Source organism: Pararge aegeria, chromosome 12 (assembly GCF_905163445.1).
Source record: "Pararge aegeria chromosome 12, ilParAegt1.1, whole genome shotgun sequence".
Lineage (NCBI taxonomy): Eukaryota > Metazoa > Arthropoda > Insecta > Lepidoptera > Nymphalidae > Pararge > Pararge aegeria.
This window is the reverse complement of record NC_053191.1, coordinates 2,664,752-2,677,543: the sequence shown is the minus strand read 5'-3', so window position 1 is coordinate 2,677,543 and position 12,792 is coordinate 2,664,752. Positions and strand designations below refer to the sequence as shown.

Sequence of the window (12,792 nt, the reverse complement as noted above, 5' to 3'; positions counted from 1 at the left end):
TTAATGACTTATTTTATATAGTATAATAGAGGTCAATGGTTAAGATATTACGCTTTCTATTAAATAGATTTTTATATCCTCTTTGGAGCAAAAGATAATTGTAGACCTAATAGGTATATATCCTCATTGAGAAAAATTAAATTCAAATTTCTTTATTGCTGCTACCAGTGCCAATAATCTGTGACAAGTCCCAGGCTAAGAGGTGCGAGAATAAAAAGAATGATAGCAGTTTTATTTTTGACCCTTTTTGAGTAGCTAGCAGCCTCGGGGCGCGGAGACCAGTCCTAGAGCTTTTTTAAGAGAGTTCTCAAAAAGGATTTACTAGTACCAGCGATCCTGGAGTTACGTTGTTCAAAATATTAGTTGGGCCATTCAATGTGGCAAAGCAACACCTTAGGCACTCTAACTTGTTGGTTGCTTGGTTTCGAAGACATTTTAGATTTACTTTTAAAATATTATAATCCAAAAATATTTATTCAACATCACTGGCCTAATTGAAACGGTTCATGAACCGTTTCAATTTTCTTACGAATCGTGTTATGTGTGAAAAAATTTAAGCGAGTAAATAAATGTCTTAATGTATATTTGTACATAAATTTTATAGCTAAGGATTAGTATAAATAAACAAAAAAATATTGGTATAATGCTGTTTTTAATTATCATTCATCATTTTGTTCGCATACAAAAGATAATACATAATATTGTGCATAACAAAGCTCACTCGTACCTGGATTTGCATTCTTAACATAATATTAACTGTACATCACGTTTACAATAGAAAATAATAACATTGGAAAACGAAACAAAAAAAGCCCAATAACAAAATAATTATCTTTAATCAAAATTATGTATTAAAAAAAACAATTGGGATATGTAATATTAAAGGGAAGATTGGTCTGTAGCCAAATCGAATCGACCCGAGCCTAGCCTAGGCTTCCTATTTCAGAAAGTTTGATACCAAATGGTTACATTTTTAACATCATAGCAAATTCACCACGCGGGTAATTTACGCATATGACGCAATTAAATGAATTTTGCCAAAATAATAACCATAGCTATTCTTATTTCAAACGGTCGGCCGTTACGTTCGCTGCCATTTTGTTTTTACTGAATAACTTGGTTATTTTTGGTTACGACCATTTTTCTCTTAAAACTCGAATTACCATTATTTTTACCATGCGATTGATAAAAAGGACAACCATATCTATCATCACTGGTGCGAAACTGTCGGAATAGTAGCACAATAGTTATTATGCAAATAAAGTCGCATTAACAACAGAGCTTTTAATGCAATCGTGTCCCAACCTTTAGAAAAACAGAGATGCATTTAGCTTTACACATCCGTTTAAAAAAAAGGCTAACAATTCTATAATGGTAATAAAAAAAAAACATTTCTTAAATTTTTACTTGTCAAAATAAAACAAACTTGTTTTACATTTTTATTTAACTTAAACAATTTACCGAAAAGTATAATAATTAAACTTTAAAATTAAACCTTATAGAACCCATAAAAAATGTACTTGTGTGTGTATTTGTGTCAAAACATACTTTCCACAGACTAAAGGAAAAAGATGGAAGGAACCCACTATAGCAAACATCTTCATATTAAAGCCGGGTAAAGTAGGCCAATTGTCGTACTTTTTCCTTCAAACTGTACCTTAACATAAAAAGTCAGAGATCAACTAGCTTTCACCTTATATATCATCACCTTACAAACAATGTATGTTGTAGAATTACCTATAATCTCATTTAAATGGTCTAGGTTTTAGGTTCACAATTTTCATGAAAATGTTAAAGATAAACAAATTATAGTGCCTGCATTTACTCTTTTAATATTCGTAACAGTCCTTACAAGTTTAGGCACCATTTCTTAAAACTAGCGAATTCAGTCGAATAATTATGCTATTTTGACTGTACACAAATTCTTAACTAAAGTGAATCGAGATGTCATAAAATTGTTCTATCCTGTCCCACAAGGAGTATTGTGGAAAAAGGTAGTACTACTTCAGACCCTGAAATCTAATTTAATTTATTTATTAATCTGTTACAAATGTATTTATTTAATACTATTGAATCCACTAAAGGTTTATCATCGTCATCATAATCATATCAACCGTTTTAGGTCCACTGCTAGACATAGCTCTTTTGTGGGTAGTTTAAAAGTACATGGCCTGGTTTCCAGCAACTCGGTTTAAGTCGTCTGCCCAACTTGTTGGGCGTCGACCAACACTGCACTTACCGGAGTGGGATCGCCATTCTTGGGACCCCAAGGTCAATCGGTTCTCCGAACTATGAGTCGGAAAAGCTATTTATCGCTTTTGTGACTCTCGCGAAGTTCTTCTACGGATCTTTATAAGGAGATCCGTAGAAGAACTTAAGTTACTGACATAGCTTAAGGTTCTCCTTTAAGATTCCAAGTAAAGATACTCCAAGCGTAGCTCTACCTCCCGCTGATTTTAGGTCGTATGATTTAAATTTTTCCTTGAAAGGGCTTATTAAAAACATATCGCCAGTGAAACGCTTAGAGGTCATTATCATTTACTACTGAACCTAAAACCCAGATACTTATTCACCTAATCGCAATTATAAGATTCAAAAAGGCACGAAATGTTCAGGCATACCTGATTGTAATGTTATATATTTATTATTCATTATTGCGAGAATATTAAAATTTGATTCTTATTTAATTTAATTATTAAATATACAAAACTAAGGCAAAAATATAGACGGACGGAACCATTTAAAATTCAGCTACATTGGTGAGTAATAGGATAAACAATGTAATTAACATAAATATAATGTTGATAAGCGTGTTATGAATTAACATGTATAATAATCTGGAATTCCGTCTATTTTTTGGCTTTAGTCTAAGATTTTTACAATATTTTAATATTAAAGAATGGGTTACCAAAGGTTAACCCATTTTTTCGTGGTAACTGCCGTTATCTGAGTTAGAAATTTTGTGTGTTTTTTTTAATAAACAAACTTATTCAACCAGTGCGAGACAATTTAAAAGGGAATACATCACTAAGCAGGGTGTTACAAAGAAAATAAGTGAGTGCTTTACAGTTCTTCTAAAGTCAAAAATTTCGACGTTTGGTTTTTTTTTTGGAATTCGGTGGGTTTATCTAAACAAATAATAAAATTTTAAGTTAAACTATAACGATGGTAATAAAAGTTTTTAAATAAATATATTTCAATTATCAACTAAATAATAATATAGTATTCATCTCTAATTGTAATTTGGAATATTTTCGCATATTTTACATTCATTATTAAAACACAAAATTAATAATCTAATAGCCAATAGAGTAAAGAATAACATAATAATACAATTATTTATTGATAATAACAAATAAAAACCATTTTAGTAAAATAAAAAACTACATAATTGCAATGTCTATCTTTGAGTAATACTGTACAGTACTGTGCTATACGATAAAGATACAAGGACGTACAACTCTTTAGTAGTACGTACATTTTGCAGACTTAAGGACAGAATAGATAAGTACAAATGTTGCAATCTTAATCTTAACAATGCCCTTTTAATGGTTCACAAAATTTACTAAGTATTGAGTGCATTCTAAATAGCACCTTACCACAACGCGCACTAGATCGCCATTCCTGTGTTTAGAATCGACTTAAACCACCGTAAGCATAACGCGATAGGCATCAGTGGCGTGCACTTCATACATGCACAAAAGCACTGCATACCCAAATTATTTTATATAACTAGTATTGGAGGGGAATTTTTCCATTTTATGCCAAGCACTTGCTTTATGCATACCCTGGTCCAAAACCCTGTGCACGCCACTAGTTAGGCATAGCCGAGTGACAGAGGCCTGACTAATAGTATACTTTTTAATTTTTTTTAGTTTACAAGAGCCTGTATTTTGATTTAAATGTATCAATTGTGAAAATCAGCGGGCGCACAGTCTCGTTAAAATGGCTACTCTGCTACTTATTATTCAATGATTTCCATAGAATACAAAAACACCGCATAATCGGTGAAAAAAATATAAAATGCCGATTAAATTATCGTAGTTTTATTAATTGGTAACATCATTAACAATTAAGATTGGCTGTATGTGAAATCGGTCTTCCGAGAAATCGGATATGCAAGGCAAATACAACGGTGTGATATTTTATACGAATGAAAGTTATTATATATTAAACTATTTAAATAAATCGACCGTAAATGAAATCGGTCGAATAATAACGGCTTAATAACAATAAACAAATAACGCAGTTGACAACTGTTATCTTATATGTTTGTCTTATAATAACAATAATATATTAAATCTACATATATAAAAGCATCTTTGGGTGTTTACTTTTTGCATTGTCTATCTACTAAGTGTGCGAAAACGTACATTATGTCAAATGATATGGATATCTTTTATTTGGTATTGTTCTAATTTTTTTTTAAATCTAATATCACCATACCAAGCAACACGTTGCACGACTGTTAACACTTGCATGTCAAATAGTTTTTAAAACAATTCTTACTGTACCTCAAGTTCGTACGTATTACCCGCGCCATTAAACAATAGATTCATAAAACGCAACGCAACGCACGATGTAGTGCTATCTCTTTCGCACTGTGCGATAGAGATGAACCGTCTTTTATAAAACTATTATTGGATGGCGATGGTTTTATTAAGTTATAATTTACCGATTTAGTTTAACAAACATTAATTAAATAGTTGCGATATTTGCCTCTTTTTTTAAGGAGACAATGTAATGCTAACGATAAACAGTATTGTTCTGTAAGTATACATACTTTGAATCATGTCGTACAACTAAAAATGGTGTAGACACATTTCTATTAAACTATTATTTGATATTTTTTTATGCACTAGTGGTGAACACATTACAATTTCTGAAACACATTTAAAGTTGAGCCGATTTATTTGGCTTTTCCCAAATCGGTCACTAATGAAACTAAATTTTGCACCATGCAAGTGTTTACAGGTTTATTACTAAATACAAAAACAAATAATGAATATAATTATTCTATCTAATAAGTATCACTATAAAAAATAAAATATACAATATTGTCACTTCTATTAGTTACAACGATGTGGACGCGAAAATATTTCAGCCAATCATTACGCACTAGATTTACGTGCGTGACATTTTCATTGGAGGGTTTTGCATGCGCGGATAAAATGGAGTCTGTTGTTTATGTATTTCAAACACAACGCTAAACGACAAGACCTGGAACCTGATTTAGTGACTTTTCAATAAATTACTTTTTTATAGTTTTATTTGACCAAGCAAAACCGTCACTTATAAACGGGGGACAATTCGCAGGGCATGCAAGGAACATGTCCTACAAACTGAGGCCTTTTATCCATCATTCTGAGGCGCAGGTCTCCATAAAAACGTATAATGCACCTGCTAATCCACGGCCAACTGGATTGTGACTTTACGCGAGACCGAAAAGAGGACAGTTAATATCTCTGTCCTTTTCTCTCGCTCGCAAAAAACGTCAAAGTTTGTTTCCATAAGTAAATCTCTTCTCTTCTCGTCAAACTTTTGTTTGTTTTATCGTATATTTTTTATTCTGATCGCAGCTGGTATTTTGCAGCCATTTTGCAGAAGAATAGTATAAAGCCAAGTCGATTAGGATTATTTTAAGTCAGCATTAGATGTCTCCGTTCTGGTCTAGCGACTATTATCGATGTAACTTATAGAACAGTTTGACACAATGCAATGTAACACTAATTAAAATTATCAAACATTAAAAACTAAAGAGGATATTAGAATTATGGAGGGAGTTTACATGAAATCGAACGTAGTATGTCACAATGCACGAGAAATGCATATTGTGATAATGTTGTCAACTTTTCAAACAAGTATTAATTCACAAATTGTAGAAAGAATGTAGCATTACAGTATGATGGCCAGTTTAATTTTAAAGTTTGACTTTAAACAGTTAACAGTATCTACCACTGCTCATCGTATTGCTTATTACAATTACCCAGAATACGTAAAGTAAAGTTTGAAAAGTGGGCAAAAAAAAAGGTTTTAAGTTCAAGTTTAAGTTTATACTGAACGAATAACGCATCAGATGTGGGACGGAAGTCGGGATTGGTGCTGAAACTGTTTTCGCATCCTGAGTGCCTTGCGTGAGATTTTCTACCTACGTCTGCGTATTCGACCGCGTGATTTGTATGAAATTTAAATAGCGCCATCTTGCTACGCTACTGGGAAACAGTATTATCACTACCTTTTTACCTATTTAACCGCGTGAAAATAAACTTCGATTTGTATGAGATCGAGAGAGCGCCATCTAGATGTAGTGAATACCGTTCTTGGTATCGTAACTAAAGTCGGAGTTTTAATTCATACTTCAATAATTAAAAAATAAAATATTAATTACATTACAATTTTTATCAGATTTTAATAGAAATAATATAGTGATGTGACAAAAAGAGTTATACGAAACAATTAACTCTAATGAACAAGTCGGTTAACTCTACTAAATTCAAAATCCGACTGTAGAAGAATATTTCAATTTCACATAAACCCAAGTTAATTACCACGTAATCGAATAGGTAAAGGTGTGGGTAGAAAACCTTTCACTAGGCACTTTGCTTGCACAATATTTTAATGTATTGTACAAGAAGAAGGCGAATAGATTTCAAACCGCATCATAATAAATTTACGCGGCATGATACGCCAGTCTCATAGTAACAACGAATGAATTTGTTTTTTTTAATTTAATAAGTACTTGAGTAGCTAAGCGATTGAAAATTACAGCTTAGAGAATTTCATTGATGTTTTAAAGTGCCATGTATGAAGTAGGTGACGCGCATCAAGAGTAGCATTTGCTTAGGAATATAAACTAGGTGTGTTTACTAACGCGCACAGAATGCGAATGAAAGTCTCGAATATACGACGTGTAGATGAAAACCAAAATTATACTCCAGGAGCTTTAGAGGTACACTATTTACTGTCTCTTATAATTATTTGGAAAACGAAGCTCTAATAGTTTTATAATATTAATAAACCACTGCCATAGTTTTTACTGAAATCATCAGATACAGCCCTAACACCACATGCAAAAGTCAAATCAAATGATTCCTTTAACTTTATAAGGTACGCGTCGCGTAGCGTAGGTACTATGCATGTGTATTTCTTTTACCTTCAATAGGGTTGTCACTAAACATTGAGAATGTTTTCATTTAGTTTGTATGGAAAAATAAAAATGCTTCGTTTGATTTAATATTTTTACAGGGCGATTCCTTATAAAATATTCTTATGCACCATTCAACAGTATTTCGTAATGTGTTACACGTTGTATATAGAGAACCGAAGTTATTATTCAATCCAGTAATTCAAAGAACCTGAATAAGTTATAAGTTTTCCTAAGTCAAATAATCGAAATACTCATGAAAAATCAAATAAGAATTTCAGCATCGATTGAACGTAAAATTTTTATGAATCACTAAGGAAAAACCAATAAATCGGATTTATACAGTTTTCAGACTTGTCCATTTTGACGATATACAGACGATGTAAATAATATTCTATGTGTATGATATTCTATGAACTTTAAAGACTATGTAAATCTTAATCAACTTTTTTGACGATTAATCGTGTTTCCACCGATTTAGGCACAAATCTACCATTCAGGACTTTTCTTACATTAAACCGTTATTTAAGTTTCCCGCCTATTTTCCTTAAGCCAGCACCATATAAAATAGTCTGGATATATTTATGTTTAAAAACACCATAAATAATTATTATGATACATACATTTTGTATACATAAATGCATTAATATTATTAAAGTAGGCAAGTAGGAAACTCTCGAAACATAATACCAAAATAGAAAAGGGCTATTTTAAATAATAAAAATAAAGTCTTAATTTTGACATGAAACAATTGTCGTTTTTACTCTGTGGTGCCATTTCGTATTCACGAATGTAGACCAACTTTTTTTTTTTTATTAAATGCAAATGGCAAAGGAACAATATAATTTCAAATTTAACAACTAGATTATTTATTATAATATCTTATATTTCAATTTCGTTTTTAATAATGCCTAATTTTATTATAATTTCTATCCGTATAAGATTAAAAATTAGATATTTTTTATTCTGTAATGGAATTTCGTTTATGTTTTGTGACACTGGACAATACTGGTAACAATTAAAAAAAATAAGGAACAATTCTCCGCCGATTATTAATAAAGCCTCTTCATAAGGAACATAATAAGAAAAATAATACTTCAAATTATTTAGTGAACGTTATTAATAACATATAATACTTTTAGTATAGTAGATCTATATCACGAAGACGGCTTGAATAAGCTTGTTGTTGTCAAAGAATTAGGGATATACAGAACCCTCATTCAGCCTTAAATGGATGCAGTGCATTGTGTCCAAAACGCACTTCTCACTTCACACACGCGGAATGATAGTTCACAACCTTTTCCCACTGTCCCCGTCTTATGGTAAACGTTTAGAACATTAGAGGTAAAATAATTACTGTCAACTGCTATATGGAATGAAGTGACTGACCGCCTGTTCGAGAAACACTACTAAAGTGGAGTGGTTATTGATGCTTCAATATTAGTCGTGTGTTCTCAATTCTGTGGTTGTTGTGTTTATATAAAGAGGGAAATAAAAAAATACCAGATAGCTCTCGATCTGTAGATGTTTACATAAAAACTAACAACTTTTGTTCTACGACTTTTTTTTTATTTGATAGTCCGTGTAATATTCATATTTTACATAGAAACTCTAATTGTAGTTAATCTATAATTTAACATCGTTAACATCGGCAACAGCGTGCTAATCACGACTCTATTATACTCATAGACGTTGTCGAATCACATTTGGTTACACGGTGTAATGACTCTCTACAGAAAAACATGTTATTTTTTTTTTAATAAATTTATACTGAATTTTGGATAGTCGTAGAACAAAAGTTGTTATTTTTGATGATCTGAACTAAAAGGCCGAGAGCTATTTGGTATTTTTTATAAAGCACTGTACATGCGTTTTTTTAAGTATCAGTAAGATCAGGTTTATTACTTATAACTCGCCTTTTTCTTACTCGTCCTATTATGCAAAACAAAACTTTAATTACTTTTTAGTGTAAAATGTACTTATCTAAATAAAGAAAAACAAAAGTACATTAAAGTAAATAAAAACAAATTAAATAGAAAGAGACTTTCTCTCTAAATGTGTGACTTATTCATTTTTAAATCATACTTATTTTTATCAAAAATGGGAATTAAAAGATTGTTTAAAAATAAGACGTTTAAAAAAAAATTGAGTTTTACACTGGCTAGTACACTGCATCACTACAAAGGCTGAACGATTTCCGTGAGACAGAGAGACTATACTTCACAAATTTTTTTGAGGTTTTTAACCCCCTTTATTTGCTATAGCGGGTTTATGCTGTAATTTTTTAAGACAACCGCTAGTCCAATGAGAACGAAATGGAGGACCTGCTGTAACAGCGAAAAAAATGTGCCCACCTGTATGATGTTGACACTAAAAAAGCGACTTATGCTTACGCTTAGTGCGTCAAACTGTTGACATAAAACGTCTTAAACAAAATAACACTTAAAATTGTGTTCAACAATGAACTACACATTAAAATCAAAACAAAAAGACATTTATTTTGTAAGGAAATGGGGATACTTCAATGGTGTTCCTTATTCATTGAGCAACCAAGTTACCTGCTATATCTTACGAAACTGTCATCTTGACATTAAATTGTCGCTGTCAAAAAACCATACAGCATAAACCCACAGGTCACATGCATTGTGATTCAATGAAGTGATAAATGACTTTGGTTAAAGATTTCAATGATATGGCTGCAGCTTGAAATGTTAAGCTAAGACTAGAGAATTAGGTGTAATCAAAGATTTAATCGTAGATATGCGCTCCCCTTTATTTTAAATTGCGAAAATCGGTGCGTCGCGGAATCAATATAGGAATAACTGTTATAAATGCGTGGCAACCGTTTTAAATAGCACTTCGTTTAGCTACAACGCACAAGTCATTATGGCATAGTTTTTACGAGATACAGGTGACAGCTCTCTTAACATTTTATAGAAAACAGTTTTTTTTTTTTTATTAATTAAGGTTGCCATCATCATTATTTGCCGATTATCCGCCCAAGAGGAGACGGATATCCTCACAAAATTATAAGGATTTAGGCCGTAGTCAACTAAGCTGGCCAAGTCCTCTCAACTAACTCCATGCCATCAATCATGTTGATTGGTTGCTTAGTTAAGGCGTAAAGGAAAGACAAACAAACAAATATACTTTCGTATTCAAAATATTAGTTCATCACATCAACTACATTACAGAGCACGGGTCTCCTCCCACAATGAGAAGTGGTTAATTCCGTAGTCCACCACGCTGGCCCAGTGCGGATTGGTGGACCCCACACACCTTTGAGAACATTATGTAGAACTCTCAGGTATGCAGGTTTCCTCACGATGTTTTCCTTCACCGTTGAAGCAAGTGATATTTAAAATTACTTAAAACGCACATAACTTAGGAAAGTTAGAGGTGCGAGCTGGGATTCGAACTCGGCCCCCCGAAAATGAAGGCGAGCTCTTACCCAATGCGCAATCACTGCTTAATATTAATAAGGTTTTGATTTTTGTATAATATGATAAGAGGATGTTTTTGTTTGTAGTGAGCACTTTGGTAATTACACTTGTGCGTTTTAGCTAAGCGGCGAATTCTACATCAAAACTGTTCCAACTCAAAAACTTTGCTATATTCCTAATTACGCCAAACTGTTAGTTTAATTTCATCACAATAATCATCATCATATCAACTCATTACCGGCCCACTACAGAGCACGGGTCTCCTCCCACAATGAAAAGTGGTTAAGGCCGTAGTCCACCACGCTGGCTTAGTGCTGATTGGTGGACTCCACACACCTTCAGAACATTATGTATAACTAACTAACTCGCAGGCACGCAGGTTTCCTCACGATGTTTTCCTTCACCGTTGAAGCAATTGACATACTGGACGTTGGATTAATTAAAAATGTTTTATAATGAAAATTAAGCTTAATTTGCTATACTCCGCGAACAGCAGGAGGATCTGTATGATAATAAATAAATAAATAAACTACGACAATACACACATCGCTATCTAGCCCCAAAGTAAGCGTAGCTTGTGTTATGGGTACTGAGATAGCTGATGAATATTTTTTTATGAATACACATAAATACTTATAATATACAGATAAACACCCAGACACTGAAAAACATTCATTTTCATCACACAAACACTCTCCAGTTGTGGGAATCGAACCCACGGCCTTGGACTCAGAAAGCAGGGTCGCTGTCCACTGCGCCAATTTGCCGTCAAATATAATAAGTCAAATATTAAAGTTATGATGTCAAATATATAAGTTATGATGTAATTTATAATTACTTCAATCCGTATACTCCACACCAAACAGATCCTCGGCAATGTAGGGTACATTGCCGATTGCTACGCACGTTTTGCTCCGAAACCGGAGCATCCTCAGGAGATGCTGTCTTTACAATGAATAATTGTTAAGAATTATTCAACAATTATTCATTGTAAAGTCAACATCATTTAAATTGCACCATACAGATTCTCCTGCTGTTCGCGGAGTGTAGCAAATTCAAGCTTAATTTTCATAATATATTATGGATTTCCGCAAAGTAACGCCTGCTTCTATCCATATTAAAAATGTTTTTTTTTTTTAATTTAATTTCTTAAAAAGTATTATTCAGAGTTGGAACAGTTTTAATAAAGAAGTGTATTTATTTGAAGTACGGTTGGTTATTCTTAAAAACGATTGAGTAGGGGTCTTACTATAGTTTTACTCGTAGCTTTAAGTTTAAGTTGGCGTACGATGTTATCACCATCCCCTTACAATTATGTAAACATATATGTATGAACGCTTCATAAGTGCCTGTGATAGGCCTACATGAATAAAGAAATTTTGAATTTGAGTTAGTTTTTTTGGTGCAAGAGCATAAATTGGCTTCTTCCGCGCCCGGGAACCATGTTGAACCATTTTAATTGAATAACGTCGTTATTTAAAGGCTATAAAGTTTAATAAATAATTTCAGTTCACCGTTCTCGATGACCATCGCTCGAAGGCATGCAGACCACTACGTGTCCCTGTAAAGAAATAATACATTTTATTCCTTTTTATATTTATACACTCTATTTGTACACCACGAAAAGGAAAAAAAAAATGGACACAACAAAAATAAACCTAGGATACAAAGGGCGGCCTTATCGCTTAGTAGCGATCTCTTCCAGGCAACCTTAGGATTAGGAAAATCAAGGGAAACCGATTGGTATTTTTAATATATACATACTTACGAACAATTACACACTACTTATCCAGATTACACACATAAAGTACTAATACTAATAATAATATAAAAAATAATAAACGAATATAAACTAAAACATAGTATACATACTTAAATATGTATGCTTATTGGGAGTGCTTTCCACAGTTCAGAAGCTTGAACAATGAATGAATGCTTATAAAACTTAGTCTGAAGAGAATAAACGACCAAATCTTGCAGCGGAGTAAACGAATTTAATTCTAATTTTGGTATTTAACCTTTTAATCATAAATAATATAGAATTATAGAATTAAGCACTCTTCACACTATCTCTATTTGACGGCCTGCTTTCTGAGTCCAAGGCCGTGGGTTCGATTCCCACAACTAGAATTTTTGTGTTGAATGAACATACATATTATAAGTATTTATGTATATTAATCATAACATTATTCATCAATTATTACT

At 32.5% G+C, this 12,792-nt stretch overlaps 1 protein-coding gene across 2 annotated transcripts in view; it reads right to left on the bottom strand.

The window, feature by feature from the left end:
• Window positions 1-11,720: 11,720 nt before the first annotated feature.
• Window positions 11,721-12,792, bottom strand: part of LOC120627785 (ceramide synthase 5) — a 37,993-nt gene continuing 36,921 nt past the window's right edge. For both annotated transcript variants that reach the window (XM_039895810.1, XM_039895812.1), the window contains one exon: window positions 11,721-12,148. In XM_039895810.1, the coding sequence (XP_039751744.1) occupies window positions 12,139-12,148 (10 nt within the window). In that variant the 3' untranslated portion in view covers window positions 11,721-12,138. The remainder of the gene's footprint in view (window positions 12,149-12,792) is intronic.